This window comes from Triturus cristatus, chromosome 1_1, assembly GCF_964204655.1.
Source record: "Triturus cristatus chromosome 1_1, aTriCri1.1, whole genome shotgun sequence".
NCBI lineage: Eukaryota > Metazoa > Chordata > Amphibia > Caudata > Salamandridae > Triturus > Triturus cristatus.
This window is the reverse complement of record NC_140579.1, coordinates 724,029,268-724,050,954: the sequence shown is the minus strand read 5'-3', so window position 1 is coordinate 724,050,954 and position 21,687 is coordinate 724,029,268. Positions and strand designations below refer to the sequence as shown.

The following is a 21,687-nucleotide window of genomic DNA, read 5'->3' as shown; positions in this document are numbered from 1 at the left end:
CTGACATTGGTCTGTGTTTGGGTGGTACGTTGGGTGGGGTAGATGTAAGTTCCAGACAGTAACCAGAATGGATAATTTGCTTCACCCACCTGTCTGTTGTGATGGATTTCCAGACAGGTAGGAACTGTGATAATCTGCCTCCGACTGGTGTTAAGTGGTCTGGAGGCAGGTGTAGGAGGTCACTGTTTGGGAGTGGTGGAGGTACGGTTGTTGTTGTTACCTCTACCTCTGCCTTTAGTATTGTTTCCTCTATATCCTCCTCTGCCTTTTTGAAATGTGTTTTGAGAGGTAGTTTGGAAAGTTTGAGAGGTTTGTGTGTTATTCCCTCTCCCTGTACCTCTATAGGAGGATCTACAAAAGGAACGTTTGGATTGATAAGACTGTAGTGCACCCATAGATTTAGCGGTGTCAGTGTCCTTTTTCATTTTGTCTAGTAGGACATCTGTTTCAGGCCCAAACAGGAAATCGTGGTTAAGGGGTTGATTGAGAATAGTGGTTTGCACCTCAGGTTTGAAACCTGATATGCGAAGCCAGGCGTGTCTTAACTTTACGCTTGTATTGACTGTTCTAGAGGCTGCGTCAGCTGCATCTAGAGCACACTTTATCGAGGCATTAGTGATGAACTTTCCTTCTTGGATAAGATCAGTTGCCTGTTTACATGGGTCAGGGAGATGTAGTAGCTCCTCTAGTTTGTCATAGTGTGCTCTGTCATATCTAGCTAACAATGCTTGTGTGTTAGCTATTCTCCAGGTGTTGGCTGCTTGTGAAGCCACCCTTTTCCCTGAGGCCTCCAGTAGTTTGGACTCTTTTTCTGGTGGTGCAGCATCGCCAGTGGTTTGTGAGTTTGCCCTCTTTCGTGCATTGGCAACTACTAAAGAGTTAAGCTGTAGTTGACCCTTGATGTATGTAGGGTCGGAGGGTGCTGCTCTATATTTCTTTTCCAGTGTAGGGTTGAGTATCCTAGCCCTAATGGGGTCTTTGAATATTTCTGGTGCATGTTTTTAAACTCCTTTGAGCATGGGTAAAGTGCGGGCACTTCTTTCTGTGGTTGGGAAGGTGTCCAGCAAGAAATCCTCTTCCAGAGGGTCAGCATGCATATCTACCCCGTGGAAACTAGCAGCCCTGTCCACTAACTGATGAAATGCAATGGGGTCATCAGGAGGGGATGGTTTTGTGGATCGACAGGATCCGGAAAAAACAGCTCCTCCTCTGTATTTGGTGGTTTCAGCACCGAAGATTTGTGTTTTTTGCTGGGAGTCGAAGGGTTTGTAGGCTTCGGCTTCGACCTATCCGGCTCGGGAACCTTCTTTTTGGTCGGTTCGGGAGCCTTCTTGACTTCGACGTCCTTTTTCGGATCGACTGTTTTCTTGGGTTTGATCTGTTTTTTAGGCTCGGTGACCTTTTTGGAGTCGTTAGTCTTTTTCGGGTCGATATTTTTCTTGGGATCGACCTTTTCCGACTCGAGAAGCTTCGGCTAGACGTTTTTGGGGACGGTCGAGTCTTTCGGCGCCGGAGCCTGATATGTTTTTCTCGGCACTAAAGGCATTTTGGGTGTAGGGAGATACGGTTTGCTCGGTCCCGAGCTACCGGAAGGCTTTTCTGTTATCTTCGGAGCCGGGCCCAAGGGTGGGGCTTCCGAAGGGATATTTCGATCGTGACGAAGGCCTTGTGGCGATGTCTTGACCGGAGCCTTATGTGGGGTGATTGGGACAGGGGCATCGGTACTCACGTGCTGCCCCGATGGGATTGGGTCATCTGAGTCCGATTCTTCGACTGTGACGAGCTGTAGATCGTCCGAGTCCTCGGCATGCGAGGGGTCGAAGGTATCGTCCGGTTCCGGTGCCGGTGCTTGCCGATGCATCGCTTGTCGATGGGCCCTTCGGTTCCTGATTGTCTTTTTGGAACGGAAGAGTGCGCAGGCTGAGCAGTCTTCTTCTCTATGCTCCGGAGATAGGCATCTGTTGCACACCGGGTGAGGATCCGTGTGTGGGTATTTAGCACCATACTGGGGACATTTTTTGAAGGGGCTCCTTTCCATGGGCCCGAGGCCCGAGTGGCGTCGATAGGCCCGGAGGCCTGCGTCGATGGAAATATGAGAAATAAAGTCTTGTAAAGTTCTAGGGTATCGACCGGAGAGCAATCCCGTCGAGATACTTGGATTTGCTATGAAGAAAGTTGAAAACTTCAGAGTCGAAGTTAGCGCCGCAGAAGTACATCCGAACCCGATGGCGGAAAAAAACAATCTGACGATGGAGGAGCTGTCCATGCGCACTGTAGTCCAGGGGAGGAGTCACCTATCTCGTGAGATCTCGAAGACTCTTCCAAGACAACAACGTGCAACATCCGGACCCAACACTAGGCGGCGATCTAATGCAATAATGTGACTGCAGCAGCTCATATGCCTTGAACATATATATACATACACACATACACACACAGGGCCTCTAAGGGTGGCAAATTAAGTGCTGCAGCCCTTAGAGGCCTTCTCTGGCCACAGTGCCCTTGGTACCTATGACAAGGGACTGACATGTGGCCAGAGAGGTGCCAATTGGGGGTACAAGGTAGAGTTTTTGGGAAAGAACACAGGCCCTGGGAAACCAATTGGCAGGGACCCAGGGCACATCTAGTCAAAGTGCATTAGTAGTCTGGCAAAAAGTGTGTTGGGGGGTGTGGGGGATGGGGGGGGGGGTTTACTGCAACAGAAACCCAGCTTCCTATAGCGGGCACCATGACTTTTTTGGGAAGTTAAGGATGCTTAGGAGCTTACGCTGACCTCACTGAGCCCCCGCTAGTCAGGTCTCGGTTCACTGAATTTCAGATAGGAAAGTTGCTGCTCTGCAATTTTACTGCGAAGTGGCGTCCCCCCATGAATTGCCCATTTTGCCCAAGACCAGGGGATGTATTGATCATGTATTTTTCGGTCTACAATATCATGCAGACCGGAGGGCACAGATCTTGCCATTGTGCCAGAACTTTGGGGTTAGGGACTTAAGAATTGCTTCAAGGATACTGAAGTCCAATCCATCCCAACTGATTGCTTAAACGGTCTCCCGCTTCTTACTCTCAAAGTGGAGATGTCAAATGAAAAGTACTGTTCTTGGTACCCCTACCCTTCCAATCTAAGGGAATTGTTTTTACCCCTGGTATGCCTCCTCTAAAGCTGCTTTTTTACGCACCTTGCCTGGTTTTAAATATGGACCAGTCATTAGCACAATGAATGAGGTTTAACTATTTTAACTTTGTCTAGCACTTGTAGGTTTGCTTTATCCCTGCCTTTTCACTTATCCTTTTATTCCTTTTAGACCAACCCTAGTGTGGATTTTAAAGGTCTTTGTGTACATGTACTGTATCACATGTGCTTCTTTGGTAATTGCTGGAATAAAGTTTCGCTTGATTATTAAATTGGAATGAAATAGATTCTTAGCCCTCGCAATCTCTCCATGCTTTTAGGCGCTTATCTGTAAACATTAGGAGCGCTTAGAAGCAAGGGAGTAGCCAGAAAATTCAAATACCCCCCACTTTGAACGAAAACTGACAGCGAGCGAAGAAAGTAAGCCTGGTTCTTCATATATTTGTTTGTTTCACCCTTGCGCCTACTCATCTGTCCATCTATTCTGTCACTCTCACACTCATTCATCCGCCTTTCACCTTTCCATCCATCATTTCATTCTTCTAACCAGCTACTGAAATTACATTCATCTGTTCATATTAATCAATCCTTCCACGCATCCATCCTACTTTTTACCTTTTCATCCAAACAATAACCATTTACTTCCCACGAGTTGTCATCCTTTCACTCTTAGCTATTCATCCTTTCACTCCTGTCCACCTTTCCATCCACTTAAGTTTCGCTATCAATCCTTTCTTCCATCCTTGCACCAACTGATCCATCCCCATCCATTCATCCTTTTAAACATCCATCCTTGCACTCACTTCATTTTTTTTCTTTTCAACAACCATTTTTCACTTTGCTATTTCCTTCATTCTTTGCACCTTTCATTACTTCACCTTCTGCATTCTCCAGTTCGCACTTTGCAGTTTTTAACTACCACAATTATTTCCTTTCTTTCTCATATAAAATTTCTTACATACCTTTCCAAAACACTATTTTCTACTCTTACTTTTTTCTTTGTTTTCAACATTTATTTTCCTTTTTTATATCCTCATTCGCCTCTGACCCCAGCCCACTAGGAGACCAGTAGGCTGCCACTGTTACTCAGTTACGAGATGTAGGCACGCAAAGTGTGAACCCCGCCTCCATCACCCGCCTACCAGTGGCAAGCAACCCGGCTCCTGTTGCTGACCTCTCGTCAAGGAAAGGATGGTCATACTCTTCTGATTTCTCGAAACCGGTGCCTGATGCTGTGAGTCAATTGGAAATCTGTTCTGAAAAAGACAACACAGCCTCACACAGTCTGAGAGCTTTCCCTGAGGCTTAATCATAGGATCAAGAAATTATTTATGTTATATAGATCTTATAATGTGAGGCAAATTATCATTAACGTTGTTGACCAGGAGACCAGTTTATCAAGTGATCTCAAAAGGCTTTCTTCCTGCTATTTCCCAGTCTAGCTAAATGAGTTCTAGAAGTTTTATATAGAGAAGTCAGCCAGTCTGAGTGCGTGGGGGATATGGTCTCAGCACCTCTCTTGCAGATTTCACTTCTAGCTAACAGAATAGCATAGAATAAAAAATCTCTGCTTGGGCCTATAATTTCACTTGATATACCAAAGAGAAGGCTGAGGGAGATGCATACTGGGCACCCTAAAATATCAGTAAGAGTGGTTTTCTACTTTCTTCCAGAATTCTGAAATGGCTGGACAATACCAGAACGTGTGTGTCTGGGGCGCTTTCCATATGGCACTTTTTACAGTTAGCAGGAGGGCCCTTAGATATTTTAGTAAGTCTCGCCGGGGAAAAATAGGCCCTATGTGTGGTAAAGTAATGATTTCTTCTTAGCCAAGCTGGTTTCACAGCTGTAAATAGGGTATTAAATGAAATTTGCCACATATCTGCCCAGTCTACATCCGGGATTGCATCCCCCCATAGTTCCTCGGGTAATCTGAAGTCTCCATCAATGGTCTCTTCTATAATCCAATAAAAGAACGATACTTCCTTCTTTCCTCCTTGCTTCTGTACCAAATGTTCAAGGATATTGCCCATGCCTATGGATTTATCAGAACTCTGAAACCAACTCTTTAACTGTAAATATATGAATCTGGACATACCTTCCTCCATTCTTTCATCAAATGATGCCCAGGGCAAAAGTACTCCCTCAGAGACCAAATCTCCCCATACCAGGAACCCCGCTGTTTTAAGGGGGGCTGCCAATTTATCTTTCAAGCAGCTTGTTTATTTTCCTCTCTTTTTATGAACATCTCACAGCGTTAAGCCCCCACTTCTGAGCCCTACCCTGGCTTTTGTCTGAAGCCCTGCAGAGGCCATTGTAAAACTATTAAACTTTTAGTAGTTAACCCCTCACTTAAGCTGCCAAAGCAGGGGGTTCACAACACCATGGCTTAGAGGTAGGCTCTGTTAAAGTATAAGTGCTATTAAAAAATAAACTTCATGACAAAATACCCCCCAAAACAAGGTGTGCCATTCACAGAGGTGGACAAACACCCAACCTCCACAGCTAGACATGGAACAGTGGGGACGTTTTATCCATGTTACTATGAGACTTTACATTTAATCCTGACTTTCCCACACTTCATATACAGATTTTACAACCAACATATTTTGATAGAGTTCCAAAGCTCAGTAACATCTCTTTGGTGAGGATAATTCCAAAGCCTCACCATCAAAATCACTCCAATCCCAATAATTGTAAACTATGAAAACAGAAGGGTTTTTTGTTGTTAATCTGAGCCTCCCCTTTGTGGCAAACCTCACGCTCTTGGGTAATTACTTTCTGAACTTATTTCTCTGCTCCTCTTGTTTTTAAGCAGAAATGGGGGAAACTTACAAAGTAAACACTGGCAGCAAGTATATAAGAAAACAGGGTTGTAACCCAACAATCATTTAATCTTAACTGTGGGGAGAGAACACCCAGTCTCACTTGTTAAAATATGGTGTAGTGAGAAAGGTATGAATCTTGAAACTAGGAGTTCTGTATTTCGCGGTTAGTAGTTCGGTTTCACCAAATTGTTCAAGGATAGTCAAACCATATCCTTGTCCCCAAAATTGCAAATATTTTAAAGAGGTAGGTGAGCCAATGCTTGAGCCCAGCTCAAGATCCTCAAGCCCAAAAATAGCAAGCCTTCTGTCTGCCACCCACACTAACCTCATGGGCCAAGAAATAAAGGCAAAGCATTACTTTATGTAAAATAAGACCGTAAAAGATACTTATGTAGTGACCGAACTGCACAATGAGGAAGCAGAAAACTTGGGATAAATCCCGGCATTCCAATTGACCAAACTGTGGATCCTAAGCAATTGTTTTATTTCACTTTGCCTCCTATTTCTACATTACCACATGAGATCTTGAAATAGAGATGTTGTGCACTGTACAAAATATCTTTGTATGATGTAATAAACCATAATGATGTTCCATGTATTATAATAACCCAGGCCACGAAAGTGCACATAACTGACTCTCCTCTTGGTTCTCGAATAGTATTGTTTAATGGGTGTGGAAAGCATGAATGTTAAGTTTTGAGAACTATCACTTTTAATAACTGCCTTCTGATGTAGTGATATACTCTGATGCACTAACGTTAAACTCTTCACATGATAATGAAATACACTTTTTGGAATTTGGAGTCTCATACTTTTACATATTTGTTAAACGTCTTTAAAAATGAAGATGCAGGTCACGTTATTTGCTTTTTTTCCCCCCCATTTACTTCAGTTACCGTGTAAATAAATACTGGCTCTTTAGCAGCTTTCTGAAAGTCAGTATTAACTCAAACAAGGAGCCCCGGAAGCCACATGGAGGCCCCAGACTGTACTCTAGTATTCATGGTCCAGTGCTTAACAGTCTTGATTCAAGAGGGCAAACACCTTCCCAGAATTCTGCCTTTGACAAAGGACATATGTATGGTCAGCAAAACTGTGATCCACATTAATGTAAATTACAATTAGGTTTAATCGCTGCACCCCATTAAGAGCCTGCCAAAAGCAAACCGGAGCAGGTTATAGCATTTTTTTCTCAACATTCTAGAATTAAACTTTCATGGGCAACACAAATGACACCACGTGAAAAACTTTTCAATGTCCCTTAAATACAGAAACCACAGCATTTAAAAGGGCTATTCCTGCTGCCCACATTAAAAATGTAGAACAAAAACACTACACATGAATGCACACGCCAAGGTACCAGGTAACATTTCTGGTTCGGTGTGAAAAAAACTGCCTCATTGAAGAAACTTGCACACAAGGACCAACATGAACCCTCAGATAACCAAAAATATTATTGTACCACTGAAAAACAGACTGCACTTGTCTCCTAGAGCTAACTAAGAAAGGTAACCAAAAGTGCCAGATGTCAACCAGAAAAATGTTAGCGATTAAAATACTATGTTCTCTCTTGTGCCTTTTTTCCACTAGTATGTGGGGAAACGTTTCCTAAATTATCAACAAGAACTAGCCAAAGGATGGAAGCTCAATATGTGTGTTTCTCAAGTGAAGAAAACATTAATTTCTTATGAAAGCACTTACCCACCAACCTAGTTGGTGGCATGATCATCGGGCCCCACCCTGTTGCACCGAGCGCGCCCCGGGTGTGCTGCGACGCCTGTTTACAGCGGAGCGGATATTGGTAAGTGAGTGTGCAGTGGTAGTGTGTGAATTAAAAAAAAGACTGTCCTCGGGTGCCCACTACCCACAAGGGTTACTTTATTGATTGGCCCTTGGCAGTATTAAAAGCAAGGTGGCAGATGTGCTTGGAGGTAACTATGGTCTCCCACATCCAATGTGGTCAACATGTTTCAGCCAGGCCTCATATTAATCTGGTTTTCCTCAGGACCTTGATATGTGAAAAGTGCTTAAAACGTGGTTGATACAATATTTGTGACCAGGTATGTGACACTCGCTAAGGTGCGATATGGATAAGAGGATGATTTCCTCTAGTTGTTTTATACTCTGATGTTGTCAGAGATAAACCTCACGGGTTTCCGGCAGGGGGTCCGGCTTAGTCACACATTCGTCAAAGCTCAAGACCTGCGTGAAGACCTACTTGGCTTGCATCGGAACTCCGTCTAAACGTTTTCTCACTATGCAGTCTCCAATTAACATCCGGCTAAATAACCCTCATATAGTGAGCGACTAAGAAGGGCTTACATGGTTGCAACATCAAACGAAAGTTAATGACAGGCATTATAGACATTAAGAAAACTGAAGAGTACACGGATCAGGAAGAAGAGGATTTTTAAATGAATATTCAAAGTGACCAATTTTTCTAATGCGCATTAATTTGTCAAGTGCTTCAAATTTCCCTGAGGTGGTGTCTCAATCTGTGCAATTGCAAGGAGATAACTGGAATAGCCTTGCCACTATTAAACTTGGGGATTTAAAGCATAAGTAGATAAAAGGATAAATGAAGGTAGTATTAGTAGATGCACTTGAATCACAAACTCTTGCCTTTTACCCTACACTCTAAATGACCAGACTAATACTGCTCATAGGTTTTGGTAATTAGATTATAAGAGCCCCTAGAGCAACAGCAGCTCCATTACGGCCAACAACCATAATGTACTCTCACATCACAAAAAACATGCCATGTGTGCAGTGTTCCTTACGTGTTGAGCATGATTTTACACAGCAGCATGTACTTGAGCGCGGTGATGGCTTTTGGATTTTCAATGGAATCATAACCCTCAAAGGCTTCATAGAAATAGGAGTAGGCTGTCTTCCAGTCTTTCTCTTCTGCAGCATGAATGATTCCTGTGAAGGGAAACAGCAGAAACAGTTTGTGTGCGGGTGAAAACATTGAAACGTAGATTAGGCTGGGAAAGGAGAACATTAAATCTAACAAGCATCCTAGGACTGGTTTCGGGCTTTCAGCCCTCATCAGCCAGGATAGATTGTCTCCAGTGGCATGGAGAGCACGTGACCCACGTCTGGGCATACCGGCTCCACTCGGGGGGACAAATGCAAAAAGAACAATTGATTGACAGAATGCAGAACAATGTCATACATTCACCCCAGTGTTTGCTTTGTTTGCCATAAGTTGGCAGGGTATGCCCAGATGTGGGTCCCTTGCTCACTTTGCCACTGGATTAAAAAAAGCCTGACTGATGAGGGCCGTTAGCTTGAAACCGGTCCCAGGATGCTTGTTTCTGGTCCAGGGAAGACATGGCTTGGCAATTCGGGCTGGACTGTTACCATGAGGCACAGGGTCAAGACTGATTTGCATATAGCTGTGTATGAACTGGGGTGGCAAAGTGAGCTAAAGAAGGATGATGGATTTAACCCAGATCTGTGACTGGGGTGAGTGTTTGAAAAGTTTCAGCACTCCGTCCATCATCTCTGTGTTTGCTTAGTTGATGATAAAGAACATTGAGAATCCATGGAATCACTATAGTGGTCTCCAATGTTGCACATCAGTGTTGTGGCAATGCCCAACTGACAGGATAACCAGAAAGTATATGGTTGCTGTTCAGATTAATTGCATATCATTGTCTCATGGACATTCTGGTAATCTGGCATAGCTCTAAGCCTCGTGGAACAGCAGTTATCACTCGGGGTAGAAGAAGCAGTCTTCATCTTTAAAAGTTTATTATTTAAGATGTATTCTAAATGTAAAATAGAGGATGCACACAGCGTTTGCACAATGCATAATTACCTCAGGACAGGTACCCTACAGAGTGCATAAAATAGAATTCTGACCTACATTAGTGTAGCTATAAGATTTTTAAACCAATATCTTCTACAAATAATTACCTTCATGGCATCAAAACATAATGCAGGCTACAATTCAAACGACCAGTGTACGTCTGGATACTAATGCTAGGAAACTTGGCCCATTGATTTACACACATTTTGCAACAGTATTAAAATTGAACCATATGCCATTGCTTTAATGTGTGTACACTTATAAATGTGATCCTTCATGTACATGCTTCTAACAACTTCCCCAATTTTTAATAACGGTCCAATGACCATGAGCAGAATTAAACCTGGGAAAAAGTGGGTGCTGACCAACAGTTCCACTTCTATTTGCTTTAAGTCCTCTTCCATATCCATTTCATTGCTAGGCTAAGGCACTAAATACTACTCACCAAGTGACTCACCCATGGAGGAGAGATTAATTCAGACCCAGATTTGCCAGAAGTTCACAATCGGCCTCCTTTCTAGCACCTATACCGTGCAAAAACTAAGACACATTTCTCTACTACACAGGCTATTCTGACTCGCCGAATTACTTTTCTCACAGTTCTTTTCCCAATGCTACCTAATCTCGGTGCCTGTTTCAAACTACCATATTCACTTTGGGCAAGAAAGACTACGCAAGTAGTCTCCTCTCCCACCCAGCAGATTACTGGTCTTGACCCATAGATTGTGTGGCTGGCATCAATGGACTGATTCAATGCGTCAATTACAGGAACTGCAAAATTGAAGACAACAGGACGACATCTTCTTACTCCTATTTCAAGGCTTTATATCCAACTACGGAGCGAATCAAATAGAGAAAGTGACTGGACACTGTGTAAGCGACTTTGCAGAAAGTATCAGCCCGAACATTCATTCTTCGAAGAGACGCAAGCACAGTAGAGCATAGGGGAAAAAACACCCAAAATAATCATAGCTCATTACTCGTATGTCCTCCTTTGATTTCAAAGTAGCTTCTGATCTGTTACACGTTGAGGAGAGTTGCTCTAAATCTTAGGTCTATTGTGGGGTTCAGGGGGAGGATGAGGAGCAAATGAAATTTGCAAATATTTTAAAGATGCAGCCTGTGATAAAGCCTCTCAATATGGAGTTAGAAACAGTCAACAACATTCTACCAAAAACAGAAAAGTTAGGAGTACAAGAGAGAAAAAGCTGTGTAGAGGTCTCATCTTAACGGCTCAAGAGATGTTTTCCAATAAAAGAAGGCACTAAGATCAGACTGAGGCACAGTCCTAATTAAGACAGTCTGACAAACGCTAGCTTTAGCAAACACATTATGAAATCTTTAAAGTCCCTGAAATTCAGAACAAGAGCACAGAAATTGTGTTAAGCTAAAAATAAATTGGAAAATACATTGACAAAGGAATGCTTCTCCCATTCAATGAGTTAAATGTCCCCATCTACATTAAGGAGTGCAAAGATATCCCTGAAAGTAACAGACAATTAATTTTGCACCTAGGGAATTTAACTACCCTTCAATAGACATCACATGCATCTCAACTATCACTGGTTCATAAAATTGTAAAAAGACCAACTTTTTAAGTTTTGATGTCTCTACCTCTTACATTCCCTGTTCTTTTAATCAAGGTAACATGTATATTTTTAGATTCTGCTTTGCTGGTAATGTGATGCCCCACTGAACGTGGGAAAACACTGTACTAAAATGTTAAGAATTGAAGCTTGGGTTCAAAAGCGTCATACCAGTTCTGTCTGTGGGCAGTGAACATTCATCATCTGATTCAGCTGGCGTACAATATTGAGGGGTGCGTAAAGCAATAGTGGGCAATAACAATTGCTTGGTATGGGCTAGCAGTGGGCATGCAAGACTATGTATAGGGACTTCAGACATAAATTAAGTGTAGTAATTTGTGACCGTGAATAAGCAGGTGACTGAACTAATGATGTCCTCCGACACTTCAAGCTTGAATGCGCAGTTGCCATTTTCACTATAAATTGGCAGATGCATACCTGACTGCATGTCAAGCGCTGCCTGAAGTTTGGGCGGGCAGTAAATGGCATTGGCGGTGGTTCTTGCAGATGTTAAGGCGGCTCTTGCTTTTGGCAGATTGCTCAGGGCATGGTATGTCTTACTCTCTAGAAGCTGCACTTCCACCAGCAGAGCCTTATCGTCCATCTTCTTCAGCTCCCGCAGAAGCTGAGAACCTAAATGAGAGGGGTGAGGGGTGGTTCCAATAATGAAGTCAGACAACATTTATCACGAGGCACAAAAAAGCCAAGCTGAGACAATTCAGAGTCAGCATAGTTACTAGTCCACAATGCCTATGCATTTCAATCAGATCAGAATACTGTTACACCACGCCAACAAGTGCTAAGTCATTGTAATCCAGCCTCCTTTTCATGCATCATATTAAGAAAATAAATTATACTAGACAACCAATCTCTAGAAAAAGGATATAATTAGAGTTTCACATTGACTGCCCCCAAAATATTTCACCAGAGTTCAATTATCCCATATGAAACATGCCTTGCTGAAAATGCTGGTTTCCCCAGAGCCCATGCATCCTGTTAATGGAATACCATGTACTTGCAGCTATCAAACGCCATTGTTTCAATTTTGTATGGAACCCCCCTTTATTTTTTGTATTATATGCTCCTACCCGTCATTCACCCTTACCCTGCTCATAGACTTGAGAACAATCTCACGTTTTTAGGTTTAAACCTACCAGACAGCACAGCTTCTAGTTTGTTATCTTCTTAGGGACATTAGGAAAGCTTCCCTGGGAATACATTCCACCCGTTATTTACCACTGACTTTGTGGCTTGTAACTCACATTTGGTTGCTTTTGATTAGCTGGATGTATTGGTTTTAGGCTGTCCAGCTAGTTCGTCCCTTCCCTTGCCCAAACCCTATTTATTGCATTCCTCCACCAGTGCTCGATTTTGTAAACAGGTCTTTGAATCTTGTTCGTATCTGGTCACATTTGCTGTGAATTGAAAGACAGAGGTCAAATGGCAGGCTCTGTCTACCAGAGAGCTTGGTGTTTACTTTCTTTTTCTCTAACTTCAAAGTGAGAGGATTTATGCGACAACCATGCTGGCTCTGGGGGAGTACTTGAGGAAGGCTGTCCATGAACTGTGCCGTTATTTCAGGATTAGAAAAGGGCAAATGAAGCCAAGTTTTGGGTAAATCGCAAGTGTGGTGGAAACCTATTTTAAAACTATCTAAACAAATAAATACAGCTAGTGATGACGTTTTCACACATTGTTTGCACCTGTTTACTGTTATCAGTGAAACTATGTCTGTGAAAATGTAATGGGAGAAGATGTAGCCTTACGGCTAGAGCAGTCTACGTCGAAGCTGGGGAACCGGGTTCAAGTCTCGGCAACAATGCTTAACATCCTGGGATTCTGGCCAAATTACTTAATCTCTGTGCCTAACAAAAAAAAAAAATGAATGCATCACTTCATCTCCCCGTGCCTAACCAAAAAAATGAATGTCCCTGTGTAACAAAACTGGTGTTCTGTAAAGCGCTCAGATACCTTCGGGTCTAGTTTGCGCTATATTTAAAAAAAAAAAAAAAACGAATAGAGATTGTCGGGTCTGTAATGGCACATCACTCTTCTCTAATAAACTCTACCCCCAAGACTCGACTATTCTCCACGCCACTCTGCAACACTGCACTCTACGCCACTGCATGCTAGTGCACTCTATGCCAATACACTACTCTACATGCCACAGTACTCTACCGTGCACCACTCTAGTCTACTTTGAAAAAATGTATTTAGTGCCTATGCACTCTACTCCATTTAACTCGAAGCCTCGATTCTACTCTGTACCACTCCACTTCGAACAAATCTACTCTACACCACTGGGTTGTATTCCACTGTGTGCAGTGGAGTAGAATAGCGTAGAGTAGAATGGCAATCTACCCTGCAACCCTCCACTCTTCTATGCTGTTCTCTACACCAGTGCACTCCACATAACTCAAAACTTACAACCTGATAATTGGTTGGGGGTGGTGGGGGATGGGGGGATTCAATATACCCTTGAGTGTCCCAAAAGATAGACTGCCCCCCAGGAAGCAACACCGAACCACGTCTCCATTGGCTGACTTCTTGGAAGCCATGGGACTCGAAGATGTTTGGCATACACAACATCCACAACTTCGACAATATACGTTCCACTCAGGAGCACACAATAGCATAACACGAATAGATGTGATCACACTAGCGGACAGAGTAGCTAGATTCAAGGGAGTACGCCACCTGGCAAGAGGCACCTAGCCAGCTATGCCGTAGAGACCCAAAGCCAATGCGCACGTTCCCTATATACCCAGGGTACCTGAAAAACCCAGAAATTCGGAAAGGCCTTGCCAGGGCCACACAACAATATTTCATAGAAAACGAACACTCAGTCACATACCCAACACCCTTTCTGAAGCATACATGCCAGTTATCAGGGGACAGGCAATATCCCTCATTTCAGCCCACAAAAAAAGAGAAGTGAGCAACTGAAGCCCAAGAACAGGAAGTGTGGGATTTAGAAACAATACATTCCCAAGACCCCTCCAACGCTAACACACATCAACTAAACACCAAAAAGCAGGAACACTAGGAACATATGTGGGAGGAGGCCAGGACCAGACAGGCAACCACTCGATACAAGATTTATGAAGTAGGAGATAAAGCAGGTAAACTGCTTGCTTGGTTAGATAGACTGGAGCGAGCGGACAGATTGGTGACTGGGCTCCAGACAGACATGGGGGATCTAGTCAAAGACTCGCAACACATTGTAGAAGCATTCGCACAACATTATGAAAAAATGTATACCCAGTAGCCACCGCAACAGTAAATGAGGCAGCGGAATTCCTTAAAGACATTGGCACTGCCACACTCACTGAAATGAGACTACAGCTCTAGAGTGATCTCACAGAACAAATAGCAGCTATAGGTAGTATGCAGTCAGGAAAGGGCGCGGGATCCAACGGCATCCCAATCGAGCTGTTTAAAATGGCAGCAACAAAATTAACACCACACCTGATAGCTATGTACCAGGCCAGCTTAGAGGCCGCGTAGCTCCCTGGGGACCAACGTCTGGCAACAATTGTCGCAATCCGTAAACTAGGCCAGCCAGAGGACAAATGTACATCATAGCGACCTATCTCACTGCTTAATGCAGAAGCAAATATTCTGGCAAAAACACTCCCGAACAGACTGATTCCATATCTCACCAAGCTTGTACACCCAGACCAATCTGGATTTGTTCCAGGCAGGAACACTGCTTAATTTACGGCGTCTTCATGGGGTACTGGGGCGTAAAGATACTATTCGGGAGGAAGCAGCCATTCTCTCCCTAGACGCCCGCATGGCTTTTGACACAATCAAATGGTCATTTCTTTTTGCAGTCCTAGAACATATGGGGCTTGGCCCCAAATTCTGGTCCTGGGTCCGGTTATTGTACACAATGCCACTAGCACAAGTAGTCGTAAACGCTAAACTGTCAGAGACATTTCCCCTGGGGCGAGGGACTCAACAGGCATGCCCCCAGTCCCTAATCATTTTCGCTTTAGTATTAGAACCTCTCGTGGTTTGGGTGATGAGGGATCCCCATATACGGGGACGTCATAGGACAGAAGACCGGATAACATTTATTAGAATAATGAATATTTTCGCCAACTTTGGGGAGTATTCGGGATACATGATAAATTGGAATAAATCAATTCTATATATACTTATCGTCACGCCCCCCAAAGATGCCCAGAGGGTGCGAAGTGAGAATGGTGGAGGATGGCTTCCGCTACCTGGGTATCTTCATAACAGCAAAGCCGGAGGAATTTATGAAAAGGAACCTTCAGGAACCCCTGAGACGTCTACGAAGTAATGTCCCATTAACGTTACTAGGGCGCGCAGCAATCTTTAAGATGATGGCTCTAACCTAGATTCTTATACGCCCTCCAGAACACACCATTCTGCATCCCACAGACATACTTAAAAGTAATAATGACCAAACCTGCTTTGGGATGGGAAACCGCCCTGCAAAGCAATTAACAAACTAGTGTGGTACGATGGTGGAATCACACTCCCACACATACAGGCATATTATTGGGCCTCGCAACTCAGTCCTTAACCACTGGGCACACTCCCCTCAGAAGGACTTCGCATTCAGAATGGATCGACACACCCTGGGCAAAGGAGGAACCCTGCGAGCATTATACACCAAAGCAGATATTACAAATCTCACAGGGTCCACAGCACAAACAATCCACCTATGGCACACAGTACACAAGAAGCTGGGTTGGCATAACAGAAGGACGCACTTTGCCCTGCTCTGGGGGAATGGGAAATTGGGCAGACTAATTAGTTGCAAAGGATTCAAAAAATGGGATCTAATAGGAATCTCAAGGATGGGCGATCTTTGGGATAAGGGGAGAGTTATCCCATTTGAAAAGTTACAACAATATAATATAGCGTCAATGAAAAACATTCCGTTGCTTGCAGATCAGGCATGCGCTCATGGCCGTTATCCAGGCAGACAACCCTCCCAGAAGCATCACCACTGGAGGACAGGTTACTGACAGACCGGATGGACCGGAGGGCAATCTCCCTAACATACCAAAAGTTAATTAATAACTTGCCAGATCCAATGCAGGGCCTTTGGGAGAAATGGCAAAAAGACTTAGATGAACTAGAAGACACCGACTGGCAGGAATCGGTGGAGTCCCCACGGGCGGTGGCAATACCCACTAGACTGCGATTGGAGCAGCTCAAAGTACTCCATAGAACATACTTTCCCAGGGGAACCTTAGTTAAAATGGGGAAAATAGACTCCCAGCTCTGTTTGCGACAGTGTGGGGGAACAGGCACATTCAACCACATCTTGTGAGATTGCCTGGAAATTATAAACTACTGGGGAACAATCAAAGACAATTACACAGGTTTGTGTGGCCCCTATACTACCTGATCCCAAAAGAGGTCTACTCAATATATGGGAAGCCACAGACCTTAATTGCAAACACCAGGACAGGGAAACACTAGGCATGATTGCGAAACGCAACCTAGTGAAGCATTGGGGAGCGCAGCCTACACCAACATATATAGAATGGTGCAGAGACATGGACTGGGTAATGATAGCTGAAAAGGCAGTTATCAATAGGGGATGCCCCAAGAAGTGGGAGCATGTGTGGGGAGGATGGAATACATATAGGGGTGACATATGTAGCCCGCCCCCTCGGGGTTTGTCACTGGAGGAATACAATACGATCACCGCAGACTTAAGCTTCAAAATAACCCATGAACAATAAAGGGGACGGGGATGGTTTATGATAAACAAGCTGATGCAATGTTGTCAATGATGGTTTGCACTGTACTGATAACCTGCGATATATGCAATAAAAATTGTTTTTAAAAAACATGCAACCTGCGCACCTGCACTCTGCTGCAGTCAATCTTGCGCGACTGCACTCTACGGCAGTATACTCTGTGCCTTTGCATTCCGCACCACTCTCAAACCATCTACTCTACACCACTGCATTGTATTCTACTCTATGCCATTCCACTCTACGCTACTCCACGCCACTACAATCTACCCTGTGCCACTCCACTGTATTCTATGCCACTGCACTCTATGCCACGCCACTATATTCAAAACCAGTCCACGACGCTCCACTATATTAAACTCTACTTTGTCACTACACTCTACTAAACTTCTCCACCCTGCGATACTCTACGCCATCCACTTCATTCTATGCTACTCAACTCTGATCTATGCCACCCGACTCTACAACACTATTCCACTGTACAACAATCTACTCCACTCAACTCTACTCAAAGCAACACCCTCTACGCCAGTCCACTCTGCTCTACAGTTTCATGACACTATGCCACTCCACTCTACTCCCTCTGTGCTACGCCACAGCACTACAATACACTCCACCCCATAACACTCCACTCCAAACTCCTCTACCCCACTAAACTTTAACCATGCTGAACAGCAGTCACTCTGGTTTACAACATGGCAAAAACATACTGGCAAAGCCAATAACTATTGCGTATGCGAGACCCATTGGCTTTGCCAGTGCTTTGTTTTTTTTTAAACTACATCACGAATCACTGTTCCATTCCCTTGTATGACAAATCAGTCTCGAATCTTCACACTAATCACCTTCCTTCTTTGCTCTACCTTTAAAATATATTCAGTCACTTTGACTGCTAAAGAATACTAGCACCAGGAACATGGTTATTCATTCTTTGCTTCAATTTTCTTTTTAACTAACTCCTGTCTTGGTGTTCGCATACGTTTAGAATGCCACAGCTAGCATCACAACAATTTGCTCCCCCACCATGAAAAGAATTCTGCTAGAAGCTCAACTAGTGGTTACTTATCACCTTTTAAAACCTTTGTTACTTTGGCATTCCTTGCAGTTCACTGGAAAAGTTAAGTTATCCAACTGTTCTGCAGTAGATTTACACTTTACAATTGAGTGATGTGCATATCAAAGACACTACAAAAAATTAATATCAGAGTACTTTTTGTCTGGAATGCTTATATAGTACGCATCCTGGATACACAATCAACGGTAAGAAAAGGTCACTTACTTGTAAATTTCAGTATGCTTCATTGGAAATTCATGATGTGATCTCTCCTTCCATCTAGTTTGGAATCTGAAGTAGCACACCTCGTTTGTCTCAAACGCTTATGTTTTGCTTTAAACATGACTTGAAAGACTCACGACCACAATGCTGAGGCCCACAATGCATCAGGACACTGAACCTCAGGCTGCATGCTCTTCCAACATCAAATTGGAAGTCAGCTTCTATGCTACACTTCATTAATTAGAAAATGTAATTAATTTTTCAATTCTATATAGGGGAGGTGTGAGAATGGCAATCTGAAACACTTTGCAAATGGATAGTAATAGCCCATTAACATTTGTAGCATGTGCCCATTACAGACTCCAATGACCTGCATAGAAAGTAAATCAGTATGCACACATTTGCTAAAGTACAGCAGGGCGTTAAGTTGAAGAACTCAGAACACTATATGATATGCTCGCCTTATCTTTCTTTTTTCTTCTTTTTTTTGTTTTAAAGCGCACAGCTACCCATAGGCATCTCGGCGCTGGGGGCAGTCGAGAAGATGAAGCGAGCTATTGCCCAGAGTCACATGGTGCAGGGCTGACCTGCCACCGGTGCCGGGGATCGAACCGTGATCCCCAGATTCCGGCGCCAGTCACCCTGGCCTCTGCGCCACACCTCTTCCAAGATATTGTTGAAAGTGGGGAGGTGCTAGAGGGCGCACGGCAGGATGGCTTTGCCGTAGTCCAGCTCTGCCCGGCTGATAAGCAATCTGCCTAATATTAGCCCTTCAATTGCAGCATCAGAGCCTGAAACACTACCGATCTGACAGCCGGGAAGCCCAGGAGTGCGTTGGGGGAACTGTGAGCTGTCGGAACTGCTGAATGGGGCAGTAATCGGTACTGGAACCCGGATGACACCAGAGTAAAATGGAGGCTATCACGGACCCAAGGCGTGGTGCGGGCGAAGAGTGACCGCATGCCCAGTACACCTGTCTGTAGTATTCATACTATGGTCACGCTCTAGTATGGAGTGTTGTTGGTCTTGCTGGGTTCTAGGTTCCATGGTGGGTCGTGGGCAATTGGCGGTTGGGAGCTGACTTGTGTGGTTGTACAAGCTGTCTTCTCTGATGGAATAAAATCTACCTGGAACCCACTGAATGTTTCTCTGTTACTTCACACTGGCGACGAGGATGGGATAATCGTCTACTTTACGCGTGATCTGAGTCTACGGGCTTAAAAGGGTTTGAGTGTGAACGTAGTGGCTTAGTTTATAACTACTTATGCGCTCTGATTGCACCTGCGGCAGATTTGGGCAGTGTACACGCTCTTTCGCTGAGTGTATTGCAGCGGTGGTCGATACTTTGGCTATAACGAGAAAAGTTCGAAAAAATACACTCACCGACATTCGACGCTCGAGATCTTGCTGCGCTCTATCTTTGTGGAGAGTCTTCGGACGTGCATAGCATGCTGGGAGCGTGATGTCACGCGTTTGGCGGCCATCTTAAGCGTGTGTAATTGCACGGAGACATTCTAGTTTGGGATCGGTTTCAACAAACTCTTATTTAACAAAGACATCTTCATTTAGAATCGTTTTTCAACCAATCCTGATTTAACAGAGACATCTTCGTTTGGGATCGTTTTTCAACCTATATTTCTTTGTACTCAGCTAATTCTACATAGAGGAGCCTCTAACAATTAACAAATAACAATACATAGTAAATTTGGTGATATTTACATCTGTGCTATATATATCATTTAAAGGAGCAAGAAAAGTTTACACATCTCAATTTCCTTTATATTTTCATTTTTTTGTTTTTTTGGTCATTATTGTTAAAATGTTGTGAGAAAGTGGCTCTGTATATACTGTTCCCTAATAGGTACAGGGTGTACAGAGTCCACAGTCCCCCAGAGGCTGATAGAGGTCAAAGTTAGGTATGACCTTACTCTCAAAAGTGGTAGCTTGGTCGAGCAGTAAGGCAGTACCAGAGGACAGTGTAAAGCATTTATTGTACACACTCAGTCAGCAAATGGTTTCACACACTCAATAACTGAACTCTAGGCCAATGGTTTATATATATAAAATATATGCTTGTTTTATTTTTAGAACCACAAAGGGGATAAAAATATACTTTCTCAGAATGAGAGGTTGAATATAAATACTTTTGTCTTAAGCAATACATTTTTGTAAACAGTCACAGTTGGTTGCAATAAACAATCCTATTTCCTAAACATAACAATGCATTGAGCTCAATGGTAAATTCAGGTTATTTGTAATAAATTGCATTTCAGATTACTTTTGGAATTCCAGGTCTGGCTCCTAGATCCAGCCCTGGGTCAGTACTCAGAATCAAGTGATGAAAGTAGACTTAATAACTGTAATGATTTTTAAATAATATTTAGCTATTTCAAAAGTTAGCACTTAGAAAATATTTCAAGCATTCAATGGATCTCTATGGCAAGAAATTCAAATTGCAGGTAGAGTACTTTGTCGTTACTTTAGTAATCCAGGACTGGGTACCTAGACCCAGGACTGGAGTCCTTATCAAAAACAGGTAAGTAATTTCGTTTGCAGAAATGGTACGATTTTGAAAGAATATTACAAATTTGCAAAAATAGACACTTAGAAGAAATTTCACAGAAAAGCAGACAATGGTTTCCTATGGGAGAAAAATGAGTTAGAGGTAAGTATAGTTGTGAACACTTTTCAGAGTCAGGGCTGGGCACCAAGATCCAGCACTGGGAGCTCACCTAGGAGCAGGTGAGTAAATTCGTCTTTGTCACTTGGCTGATTTTTGGTGAATTTTTGCAGTTTTGAAAAGTTCACACTTAGAAGATTTTTGAAGAAAAAGCCAGTCAATGTTACCCTATGAGGAAAATGAAGTTAGCGGTTTAAGGGTAAGTACTCGACTGGCAGAGTTGAAATTCCGGGCATAGACTCTGGGGTCCCCCAGTGTCAGGTAGGTACAGTTGGTTCACCCTCAGCGGTTTCAGGACGGCCGGGTGCAGAGAGAGTTAGGCCCAATGTTATCCTATGAGGGATAGGGGGGCCTTGGTTGGTGGCTGCTGTCTGGCAAGCCACGCGGCTGTGGGAGCTGGGCTCCTGGTCACTTACTCAGGGCAAGTGGGGAAGCAAGTTAGTGTAAAGAGTGCACTGCCAGGGCCACTCGGGCGGCTGGGTGCAGGGTGCTTTTGAGCCTTCGGGCGCTCAATGGAAATCAATGGGAATGTTCCGGTTTGGAAAAAGGCTGCAAGCTCGGGGACTAGGATGCTTCAGGTGCCACCACCACTTCGAGAGGTAAGTTGGGTAGTTGTAGGTTAG

General features: G+C 43.7%; 1 protein-coding gene across 1 annotated transcript in view; it reads right to left on the bottom strand.

Moving 5' to 3' along the window:
• The window catches only part of LOC146870958 (26S proteasome non-ATPase regulatory subunit 11-like), a 342,192-nt gene that overhangs the window by 52,005 nt on the left and 268,500 nt on the right, over positions 1 to 21,687 (bottom strand). The window contains exons 6-7 of the mRNA XM_085648093.1: positions 11,800 to 11,994; positions 8,739 to 8,883 (exon numbers count right to left, since the gene is read on the bottom strand). Coding sequence (XP_085504219.1) covers positions 8,739 to 8,883; positions 11,800 to 11,994 — 340 coding nt within the window. The remainder of the gene's footprint in view (positions 1 to 8,738; positions 8,884 to 11,799; positions 11,995 to 21,687) is intronic.